At 41.6% G+C, this 11,739-nt stretch overlaps 1 protein-coding gene across 1 annotated transcript in view; it reads left to right on the top strand.

The window, feature by feature from the left end:
• The first annotated feature begins 251 nt into the window (after positions 1–251).
• The window catches only part of xpo4 (exportin 4), a 64,243-nt gene continuing 52,755 nt past the window's right edge, over positions 252–11,739 (top strand). Inside the window, exons 1-5 of the mRNA XM_085248332.1 lie at positions 252–400; positions 4,293–4,398; positions 5,879–6,020; positions 6,176–6,314; positions 11,621–11,737. Of these exons, the coding sequence (XP_085104458.1) occupies positions 308–400; positions 4,293–4,398; positions 5,879–6,020; positions 6,176–6,314; positions 11,621–11,737 (597 nt within the window). The 5' untranslated portion in view covers positions 252–307. The remainder of the gene's footprint in view (positions 401–4,292; positions 4,399–5,878; positions 6,021–6,175; positions 6,315–11,620; positions 11,738–11,739) is intronic.

Here is an 11,739-nt window from a genome sequence, read left to right as displayed (position 1 = left end):
AAGAACAAAAAACTTATTAGTAACTTATAAGTATACCTGTGTACGTTTAAACAAATGTTGATTTAAATTTAAAAAAAAAAAAATCCAAGAATAACATTCATTTTCAGGTCGATTGTGGATGTATCTACTTCTAATCCATTCCCAACAACAACAACACCAATAATAATAATGATGATGATAATAATAACTGAATATGTTGCTGGCTGCACGAGCCGTCACACTGGCAACCACAAACTTGTTGTGGTTACACAACCCGCCGTGTGCACGCGACGGGTAACCAGCGCAGTAATCCCACAATGCAGAGCGCATGGCGCGTCATTGGAGAGGGACGACGATGATGGCGGCGGTCGGTGCACCAGAAGTGATCACACAGCTGGAAAGCGCTGCCAAAGTTTTAATGGTGAGACATTCACTGCCGGTCTGCGGCCCTGGGAAGGACGGTGAACGTATCTTAACTCAGTCTTGGGTGGAGTTAGGCGGTTGGGGGCTCCGGCGGGGGTCATTTTGGTCCCGGTTGTTGTTGTTTAATGTGTTCAGTTTTTACCGGAGAATGTGAGCGATGCGTGGCGCAGCGCCTGGGTTGTCTCCATCCCGCAGAGAAAAAAAAATAATCCGCTCTTTCTCCAAACATTTCTCCCGCTGTTCCCTGTCGTTCCTATCACACGGCACCATCACCTTAAAATATTTCTCCGTGTTTGGACGCTTTCCAATGTGGCTCAGTTTTCCACAAACTTCAGCGGTTCGTGTCGGTGCCCTTTCAGCCGTTACATCAAGTTTTTTTTGTACTCTGAGCATCTCGGTGCGGTGTACTCGATATCACTGTTGCTAGCTTATCCCGTGCTTCCTCCAACACTCGCTCGCATCAAGTGTTTGACCCTCTGCCCTCCTCTCGTAACAGCTCCCGTTGCTACAAATTAGGCTGAATACTTCAGCTAAGAGCAAGTGGCTAACCATGTGCATGTCATGAGTCTGAGTGCTAGCTGCAGTCTGCTCGTACTTTCTGCCATCTTGTTAGGGTTTAAAACTAAAATCACCCTTTCTGATGTCATGCACAGTTAGGAGAACAATATGTTCTAGCAAACGCACAAGTCCTAAATGTTCATATTTCAGTCAGCAGCAGGTGTCTTCGTGATGTCTGCTTATCAAGCTCCTCTTGTTTTATGGATTCATGTACACACACACACACGGGTCACTTGGCTAAGTACACGTTGCTAGTACCGAGTTGGACTCTCGTTATGCCTTAAGAACTTTTAATTATTCATGGAAAACATTCAGCAAGGTGCTGGAATAATTTCCTTTGGTAAATGTTGATACAAGGAACAGATCCATGCTTTCAAATTCTGACCGTACCATCCGAATGTCACAGCAGACTTTTGTTTTCCAATTCTGCTGCTGCTTCTGCTGTAGTCCATCTCCTTCAGGGTTTGGTGTGATGTGCATTCAGAGACCTCATTATGAGTTATTGTGACTCTGCTCGACTTCCCTACTCTGACCTCTGACAACAACAAGGCATTTTCATCCAGAGAACTGGGGCTCACTGGATGTTTTGTCTTTTCCGGATCATTCTCTGTGAAACCTAGAGATGGCTGTGTGGGGAAAATGGCAGTAAATCAGCAGTTTCTGAAATACTCAGACCGGCCTGTCTGGCGCCAACAACCATATAACATTCAAAGTAATTTAAATCACCTTTTTTCCTTTCTGATGCATTGTTTCAACTTTAGCAGGTCCTGTTGACCATGGCCTAAGTGCAGTGAGTTGCTGCCAAGTTGTTGGCTGATTAGATATTCAGTTTTCCCTAATAAAGTGACTGTCTATATCAACACAGTGTGTGACAGTATGTTAACATTATGCTTATCAGGTAAATTTTTTTGGGACTAGTGCACTCTAGAATAGGAGTGTTATACATGCAGCCAGGGGAACCAGCCCACCGAGTGATCCATGTAGGTCCAAGGATGGCTTTTCTAAATGTGTGCAATGATGCAGCAGTATCTTTGGTTTTTCATTTAAATACAATACTACACCTTGTGAGGTGATGGTAACATTACTACGCAGTGAAACTCAAAAGTAAAATGTTTTGACCCAAAGAATAAAATTCTATTAAGATCCTAGAAAATAATTTTGTTTTGTTTTTAGTTACAAAAGCTGAATATGAAGGTTTTGCCCTTTATAAAAGACATAGCATTCATTAAAAAAAAAAAAAAGTTAAGTCTAACGCTCTTATCCTAGAAAGCAGAGCCCAGCTGATACTGGGTTTTGTTTTTGTTGTCTAAATGTCAGGAGTGCGACCACACCTCATACTTTTCCGGTTCTATGACTAAATGCCTACATAATGTTTCTTGTCATTTTTGTGCCTCTCATTGATTCAGGCCTAAAATCAAAGCTTATTTCGCTTCTCTTTTAAAGATGTGTTGTTAGACTAATTGTGGATGTTGTCCCTGCACAAATTTGTTAGCAACTTCCGAGTTGGTTTGAATCCCCCAGTTGGCCGGGGTTTTCTGTGTGGAGACTGGGTATTCCGGCTTCATCACACAGGTCAAAGACATTCATGCGTGCATGATAGCATAACTGGTGATTCTAAATTGTCTATAGGTGGAAATGTGGGCGTGAATGATCGCCTGTCTCTCTGCGGTAGACTGGCGACCTGTTTAGGGTGTACCGTGCCTTTCACCCTATAGCAGTTGAGATATGCTTAACATGAAGACACAGCTTGACCCCACAACAGTGGTTGTCTGTGATACTACTCTGCTACATATGCTGCTGAGAATATAAACAGTACATTTCTAACATAGTATGATCTTGATTCTTATTGCTCTGCGTTTTATTTACTGCGTGTCATTGTGGCAGCTTTATCTGTTTTACATTTATGTTTTACTATCAAGGGAGATGATAGATTGTATTATATTTTAGTGCATTGTCTGCCATCTGACCATGGTAGTTTACGTGGCTTAAAAAATGAAGTCTGTGTATGTGTACGCGTGTCTGCGCTCTCAGATAAAAAGGCCTTTCTTTCCTCTGCTGCCTTTCGCCGCAGAGCTGCTTTTACTGCAATTAGGTCTGGAATGTGACTTTCCTGCTGAGCTGTATCATGGCGAGCGTGCTCAATAGAAATTTCTGTGTTGCACTATCTCACTTTTATTTCTGTGTATTTGGAGTTAGTTAGATTTTTCATTCTTATGAAGCTTTCTGTCGTTATTTTGTGTGCTTCTGTAAGGTACAAAAACAGTATTTGCTGCCAAGTTTTACGATAGTATTGATTTTTATAACGAGACATTTCCTCTGTACACTGTACATACTGTACTGTGTACTGTCTCCAATCTTAGTGATGCTTTCTGTCCTCGGGGCATTGCCATTGAGCTGAGTGAGTGGCTGCCAGTCAGGGCTCATCTTTCAGTTCTAATAGCACAGAAGCTGTTAGATGGTGGAATGGATTGACTGATTGATTACATTTAATAACAAAGAGAGAAACAAAAAAACACGACACTTTGTGTAGTGTCCTGTCAAATATCTCAAATGTTTGCTATTAGCCATGTAAGTTCATACAGACTAGGATTTATTGATTTTAATATGAAAGTAAAATTAAAATTGGATAAAACAACACTTCACAAATACAAACAATAACATCAGGTAGAATACAGATAATCATTCTACCATATTCCCTTTAAAATGTTTATTTCTATTGCATATCTTAGTAGTTTAAAACAATTTGTTTGCCTTTTATTTTCCTGGGCAACAAAACTGTACTTAAGACTTACTTATGCAAGTCTGTCTCTGAAATATTACTACTACTACACCCTATTCTGTTGTTTTCTAAGTGATGCAGCTGTCGCCTGTTTACAGCAGGTACTAAACAGCAACCAGGCAACTCACGGGGAACTCGTAAAACAATCCCAGACAAATTACACTGGCTCCCCATTCATTACATAATAAGATTTTATTGATTGCTTTTAAATAACTACATGGGGCGTCTCTCATTTGTATCGCAGAGCTCTTAACCCTTTAATCCTCAGTTTAAAAAAGGTTTTAGAAACCTCCCATACAGACCAGCTTTATTAGAACTAGTGTTGCAAATTTGCAAACCTGGTTTGAAAGCTGATGTAGAAGTAAATATACTTTTTATCAGCACTGTGCTAACAAGTTAAGCCATTCGAAAATTGCCATCTTCTGTTAAAGCTTTGAAAGTGGTATTTAATTCAAAGTCATTCAGTGGAGAAGAGTTGATGTCCTGTTTAAAAGCTGTGTGTAAGTGGTTCGACCTCACTTGCAGAAAACTGACTTTGTTTTGTGTTTTACAGGCACCGCCGTCTATGGTCAGCACAGAGCAGAGACAGCATGCTGAACATGTATTCCTCTCCTTCAGGAAGTCCAAGTCCCCCTTTGCCATTTGCAAGCACATCTTGGGTAAGCATTGTATTTAATATTTTAACTTGCATATTGTTTTATAAATATGAGTTTATCTTATAAAGGCTACTCAGTGTCTTCTCCCCTTCATGTTTTTTTCCTGTCATAAACCTTCACCTGTGGTGTGTGTGGGTATGATCTAGACATTTTAGTGATGTGGTCTGTATGTGGAGTCTCATGTGTACAGAATATTATTATTGTTTGATCCGTGACTTATGTACTGTATGAAAACATGTGAGCTGTGCAGCTTTGAAAACAAAATATGAGTATTCATTGGCTTTTTGTTGCAAACCCCATCAACAGAGATATGTGGACATTGTGTTAACTGTACAGTTTTACTGATTTGAACCTTATGTTTGATTGCTAATGGTACAGAGTCCACTGTAAATTTCGTGGCAATAACAGGTTGAAAAAATTGTCTGTGTTGTCTCATGTTAAAAGAAATCCATACGTGTAACTGACTACCAGGTAGGGTTAAATGGTTACATAATTGCCTATAGAAAGTGTCTCTCACAAATATGAATGGAGAAAGTTCCCCATTGTGTAAGCAGCTGCATAGTTCGACAATTAAAATGTACACGTTAAAAAAAATCTCGTCCTGAATAGACGCTGGGATGGCATTGCGTTGAAAGCAAACCTGATTTTGTGGTTAAAGATGACTGTGTGGGCTCAGGATGATGTCGGACAGCACTGTTCACCGATGCATCAGTAACGCAAGTTACATTTTTCATGATATTGGTGGACCTTTATCTATTAACATCCTCCTGAGCTCAGTACAAGGGAGACTGGGCTAAAGATAAATTAAAAACTGAAATTTGAAACTTTCTGAAAATATTTGAGGCTAAAGAGGAGAAACTTGCATCTTGGTCACAGTCAGTCACATGGAAGCAACTTAGGCTACGTTCACACTGCAGGTCTTAATGCTCAATTCTGATTTTTTTTTTATCAAATCTGATTTTTTTTGGCTGCTTGTTCACACTACAAATAAAATGTGACAGCAAACGCGCTCTAGTGTGAGCGCTCAAAGCGGCCGCAAAGAAGACGTCACACACAACGCGCTCTGTTCAGACCCAGACCAAACAGTATTGTTTGACTGATGGCCTTAATATAAAGACTTGTTTCGGACTTTATGTTTCTCAGTTTTGCTTTAAGTTATAAAGTTATTTTGTTATTTACATATGACCTAATAATTATCCTTATGGCTGTTTTAGAGGAGCGGTGCTTCAAAGGATAGTTGCAGATTTCTGTCAGAATCTGCAGATTATAGAGTACAAAGAAAATGTTCACGTTTCTCCATCGTTGTCTTCCCAACAGTTTCACTGACATCTACACTGGATGGCCAGGAAGCATTCACAATGTCTTCAATGTCATTATGTTAAATATTATTATTTAACCCATTATTTTCAACCTTTTTTTTTCCCCCACTATCTTTTTCACTTCTAATATTTCTCTTTTGTCCCGTTATTTTTTCCCTCTCCAGAGACCAGTAAGGTGGACTATGTGCTTTTCCAGGCAGCCACAGCCATCATGGAGGCTGTCGTGCGGGAGTGGATCCTGCTGGAAAAGACCAGCATTGAGTCACTCCGGGCATTCCTTCTCACCTACGTTTTGCAGAGACCCAAGTAAGAAACAATAATAAATGCATTACAAAACCTTTGTGGTTTACTATATTATTAAATATGTAGAGCTTTTACAGACCTCACTACAAAAATGCCAGTAGAACTTAATGTTTTGGATGCGGGAAAAATAAATCAGAATGCCTTCCTGTTCCTTCTAGTCTGCAGAAATATGTGCGTGAGCAGATCCTGCTAGCTGTGGCGGTCATCGTGAAGAGAGGCTCGCTGGACAAAAGCATCAACTGCAAAAGCATCTTACTCGAGGTCGGACAGCTCATCAGCAGCGGGAACCCTGCAGTGGTGAGAGAGACGCAGCTGAATAATACATGAGTAGCTCTCAGTGGCCTAAAGAGTACGTGTTGTTAGTTACAATGTACACAAAATCAATCATCAAATTCAAATTTTATTTGTCACGTACACAGTCATACACAGTACGATATGTAGTGAAATGCTTGGACAACTGCTCGTGACCTAAAGAAAACAAAAAAAGGAAAAGGCTATGAATAAGATAGGAAATAAATATGAAAAATTAAAAAGGGTAAATTTAACTAGGAAGGAATAAAATATAAATTAAGGTTAAAAATGAAATAACTGTACAACACAAATTAGAATGAAGGGTAAATTTAACTGGGAAGAATAAGATAAAGATAAATATATAAATTAAAGTTGAAAATAAAATAACTGTACAACAAAATACACAATACACAATATAGAACTATATAAGAATGTATGAAGAAATCTAAATATAAATAAATATATACACAATAACAGCAGCTGTACAAGTATTAACCGGAAATGAAGAATATAGTGACCAGTGTTGTGCAAAACCAAAGTCCAGAAAGTCCAGTGTGTGTGTAAGAACCATATGTGTGGGTCAGTACTGTGTGGTGGTGTGATTGAGAGACCGTATCGCCTGCGGGAAGAAGCTCCTCCTCAGTCTCTCTGTGTTGGTCTTCAGGGAGCGGAATCGCTTTCCTGACCTCAACAGAGAGAACAGTCTGTTGTTGGGATGGCTGAGGTCCTTCACGATCTTCCTGGCCTTGGTCCAGCACCGCCTGCTGTAGATTGAGTGCAGGTCAGGGAGCTCGGAGCGGATGGTGCGCTCAGCTGACCGCACAACCCTCTGTAGAGCTCGTCTGTCCTGCATGGTGCTGTTCCCGAACCAGGTTAAGATGTTTCCCGCCAGGATGCTCTCTATGGTGCACGAGTAAAAGTTCCTGAGCACCTTGGAGGGCAGTTGGAAGTCTCTCAAGCGTCTGAGGTGGTAGAGACGCTGACGGGCCTTTTTCACCACGGTGTTGATGTGACAGGACCATGACAGGTCCTGCGTGATGTGAACTCCGAGGTATTTGAAGCTGTCCACTCTCTCCACTGGGCACTCGTTGATGACGGGGGTCTGGTAGTTCCTCTCCTGCTTAGTGCTGAAGTCCACTATCAGCTCCTTTGTCTTACTGACGTTTAGAAGGAGGTTGTTCCTCTGGCACCAGTTCTCCAGATTCCTAATCTCCTTCAGGTAGGCCGTCTCGTTGTTATCAGAGATCAGGCCCACCACGACGGTGTCGTCAGCAAACTTGATGATGGTGGTGGAGCTGGTAGTGGCCACACAGTCATATGTGTACAAAGAGTACAGCAGGGGGCTCAGAACACACCCCTGGGGGGCTCCAGTGCTGAGAGTGGTGGAGGCTGAGACATGTCCGCCCATCCTTACTGCCTGTGGTCTGCCAGTTAGGAAGTTGGAGATCCACTGACACATAGATGAGCTGAGTCCCAGATGCTCCAGCTTGGTGGTGAGTGTGGAGGGAATTATGGTGTTAAATGCAGAGCTGTAGTCTATGAAGAGCATTTTAACATAATTCCCCCTTCTAGTGTCCAAGTGAGTGAGTGATGTGTGGAGGAGATGAGAGATGGCATCGTCTGTGGAACGATTTGGACGGTAAGCGAACTGTAGTGGGTCCAGTGTGTCTGGTAGTGAAGAAATGATGAAGTCTCTGACCAGGCGTTCAAAGCACTTCATCACTACTGAGGTGAGGGCTACAGGGCGATAGTCATTGAGAGAAGCAGGGTGGGGTTTCTTCGGGACAGGAACAATGATGGACTCTTTGAAGCATGTGGGGATCACCGACTGAGATAAAGAGATGTTGAATATCTCAGTGAACACAGGAGCTAGCTGGTATGCGCAGTCTCTTAGGATACGACCTGGGATGCCGTCTGGTCCTGCTGCTTTCCTGGTGTTCACTCTCTTGAAGGCTCTCCTTACTTCATGCTCGGAGATGACGAGCACGTTTCCGGTGCTGGCAGTATCTTCCTGTCTGCAGCCGTTAGCGCCGCTAACACTAGCATTGTTGGAGACCTTAGCTGCAGCCTCGAAGCGAGCATAGAAAGTGTTCAGCTCGTCTGCCAGAGTCACGGCCGCGTTCGTCATACCGGTTGTTGGTGCTTTATAGTCCGTTATTGTCCTTAGTCCCCGCCACAGGCTCCTAGAGTCACTCTGTTGGAGTTGTGACTCTAGTTTCCTCCCGTAGCGCTGCTTCGCCTCTTTCACCGCCCTCCGCACGTTATATGACGCGGCTTTGTACGGGTCCATGTCCCCCGTCATGAGTCCCGTGTTGTAGGCAGCGGTGCGGGATCTCAGAGCGTTGCGGATGGTTTTATCCACCCACGGCTTCTGGTTGGGAAACGTTGTGATAGTCTTTGTCTCCACGGTATCATCCGCTAGTTTCCCGATGAATCCCACAACCGCTTCCGTAAACACGTTGACGTCATCGTCGGAGCTGTTTCTGAACATGCCCCAGTCTGCGTCATCGAGTGCGTCCTGTAACGCGGCCACCGATTGATCCGTCCAGCGCGCGACCTTCCTCTGAACCGGAACTTCCTGTTTCAGCCTTTGTTTGTATTTTGGCATGAGGAAGATGGCGGCGTGATCAGATTTGCCAAACGGGGGGCGGGATTGATCATCATCAGGTTAAGCAAGAGAGGGGAAAAAGGTTTTTGTCTTTGTTCGTTTATTTTTAAATATGAGGATTTTTAGGTTTCATTCATCATACATTTGCACAGATAAATTGAAAAGAAACAACAGTTGAGACATTATGGCTCCAAGACTTCACATTTATACACTGTCAGAATAACTGAGTAATTGCCCAAAAAGATGGAAGAAGTTATCCAGACTTTGCAAATGTGCACAATTAATGGAAAGTATTGAGTAACTTCTTGTTAGTAAAACTGGATTAAAGCTTTGATTCGTATCTGTTATATTTGGGGCTTGGTGAGCCTCACTGGCTCCCTGGTTCAGATCTGGCTCAGATTACAGCGCAGTTGGAAAACAGAGAAAGAAATGGCACAAAGGCTATGTTGAGAAAGCAGCTTCAGGCATGTTCTTGCGGTTAAAAGAAAGGACATCGAGGACCTGTGCTTCGATTATTATCAGAGAAAAAAGGGGAAAAAAAACATACCAGGGTATAAAATTAATGCCAGAGTACTTGTGCGCCTTACCACATTTGCTCATTAAATGCAAAATAATTGTCTCCCATATATAGAAAATATAATCATATGACTTCAGCATGCTGCTCTGAAAAGAAATCCTAATCCAGTAGGTGGCACTACTTCATTTGTTTCTCATACGAGAAGGCAACTATGTTGTGTAAAGGGCTAAAAGTGCTTTTTTTCCGCCCCCTACAAATCAGACTGAATTTTATTGATCATGCACAAACTTATTTGTTGTTGTTTGCACTGAAATCCCCCAAATGGTCACCTTCTAATGACACCATGTTCCCCCAGTCTTTTGAATCTGGCCCTAAAGCCCTTTTTTGGTTATGACGTCTTCGTCAGACGTTGAAGTTGAACACTGTAAAATGTCAATAAAAACTGAATCTAATAAACCAATATTTTATTCACAAGGGAGCACAGAATAAGGATGGGACAGGACCATGTTTCTCACTGTGTAGCAACAACATTGTGTAGCAGCAACATTGTGTAAACATCTGGGAACTGACCCACTGCTGGACCTCTGGGAGAAGAATGCTGTCCCATTCTTGTCAGATAAAGGATTGTAGCTGTTCACAGTCCTGGGTCTTTGATGTATTTTTCATTGAATTATGTGCCAAAATGTTTTTATAATTGGTAAAAGGTCTGCACAGGCCACTTCAGCGGCTGAACTCTTCCACTGTGAAGCCATGCTCTTGTTATAGATGCAGTATGTGGTTTAGGAAATATTCAAGGCCTTCCCTGAAAAAGGCCTCATCTCAATGGGAGCATATGCTCCAAAGATCACAGGCATCGAGTGTCAATATTTGGCCTTGTCCTTTGCACGCAGAGATTTCTCCAGATTTTCGGAATCTTTTAATATTATCTTCACAAGTTTACCTCAAGGACTTTCTTTCATAAACTATTCCACTGTTTGTAGTGGGAGTTTTTTGCAGACTGGTAAACCTTTACCTCTGAGACACTCCTTAAGATTCTCTTTTTATACCTAATCATGTTATTGACCTGTTGCCAGTTTACCTAATTAGCTGCCAAATAATCCCCCAGCTGTTTCTCTTTGGTACCACTTTTGCTGCCCGATTCCAACTTTTTTGAGAGCTTTTGTTACCATCAAATTTGAAATGAGCTAATATTTTTCTTAATGATAGATTTTCTCTGTTTAATAATTTTCTGTGCTCTATTGTGAATAAAAGGTGAGCTTATGAGAATTGCAAATCATTGCTGTTTTTATTTACATTTTTACAGCGTCCTAATTTTTTTTAATTTAAATTTGTACAGTGTTTTAAATATTGAATTTCAAAATCAATAATTAGTTGTTGAGACATATTAATCAAGCAACTCTTGTTCAGATTCTTTTTTCTTTTTTTATTTATTCTTAATCATTGTTTATCTTTTGGATGAACAAGAAATTTAAGGATATAATGGGTTGATTCGTCCTTTTTATATCCAGTGATGACTGGATATCTTCTTGCTGGTCCATAGACAAGCTCATACAAAAGGCAACACAAAGTGTTTTCTAATTTTTTGTTTTCTCTGCTGTCCAGTTAGTGCTCCTGTTACCAACCACAACTTGTTTTTGTTTTGCTTCTTCTCCGATTTGTGTATCGCGGGACATTCATCAATAGCACGCTCTAAAACATGTACACTTACGGATGTTTTTCACTGTTAAAGTTGCAGTTGCTCATAATAAACATGTCCTCAGTTTTAAACAATGAGATCAGTGTGTATACATGTAATTCCTGTAAACCAAAGCTCAGGCTTCAGATAGGATGCTGCGTTTTGGCTGTCGGCAAAGCTTCTCCAACCACTTCTGAAATCTTTTGTGCAGCCAATCAGAAGACAGGTGCTTTATTTGGAGCGGTGAGCTGCATTAAGAATAAGGAAACTGTAAATCATGTAAAGTTACTCTACTTGACTCCAAGAATAAAAAAAGTGCAGATGGGGATAACTGTAACATGCGCCCTTTAATCATCTGTGTTTGCAGTTAGCAGACGGTCTTTTCACGTGAGGCCTCAAGAGGTTTCCTTCTTTCCGGCTCGTGACAAATAATCTTCGAAAAAGATGGATGTTAGTGTAACTTTTTATGTAACCATTGACCTGCACAATCATACAATCATTCTCTTCTGCAGCAAACGCTGGCCTGCTCCATCCTGACCGCTCTGCTCAGTGAGTTCTCCAGCTCCAGTAAGACCAGCAGCATTGGCCTCAGCATGGAGTTCCACGGTAACTGCAAGCGACTGTTCCAGGT

This window comes from Mchenga conophoros, linkage group LG16 (genome assembly GCF_057382185.1).
Source record: "Mchenga conophoros isolate Kocher_MC1m ecotype Shallow Benthic linkage group LG16, M_conophoros_male_GT1.1, whole genome shotgun sequence".
Classification (NCBI taxonomy): Eukaryota; Metazoa; Chordata; class Actinopteri; order Cichliformes; family Cichlidae; genus Mchenga; species Mchenga conophoros.
Note: the sequence above shows the minus strand (reverse complement) of the source record. Positions and strands in the feature narration are given on the sequence as shown.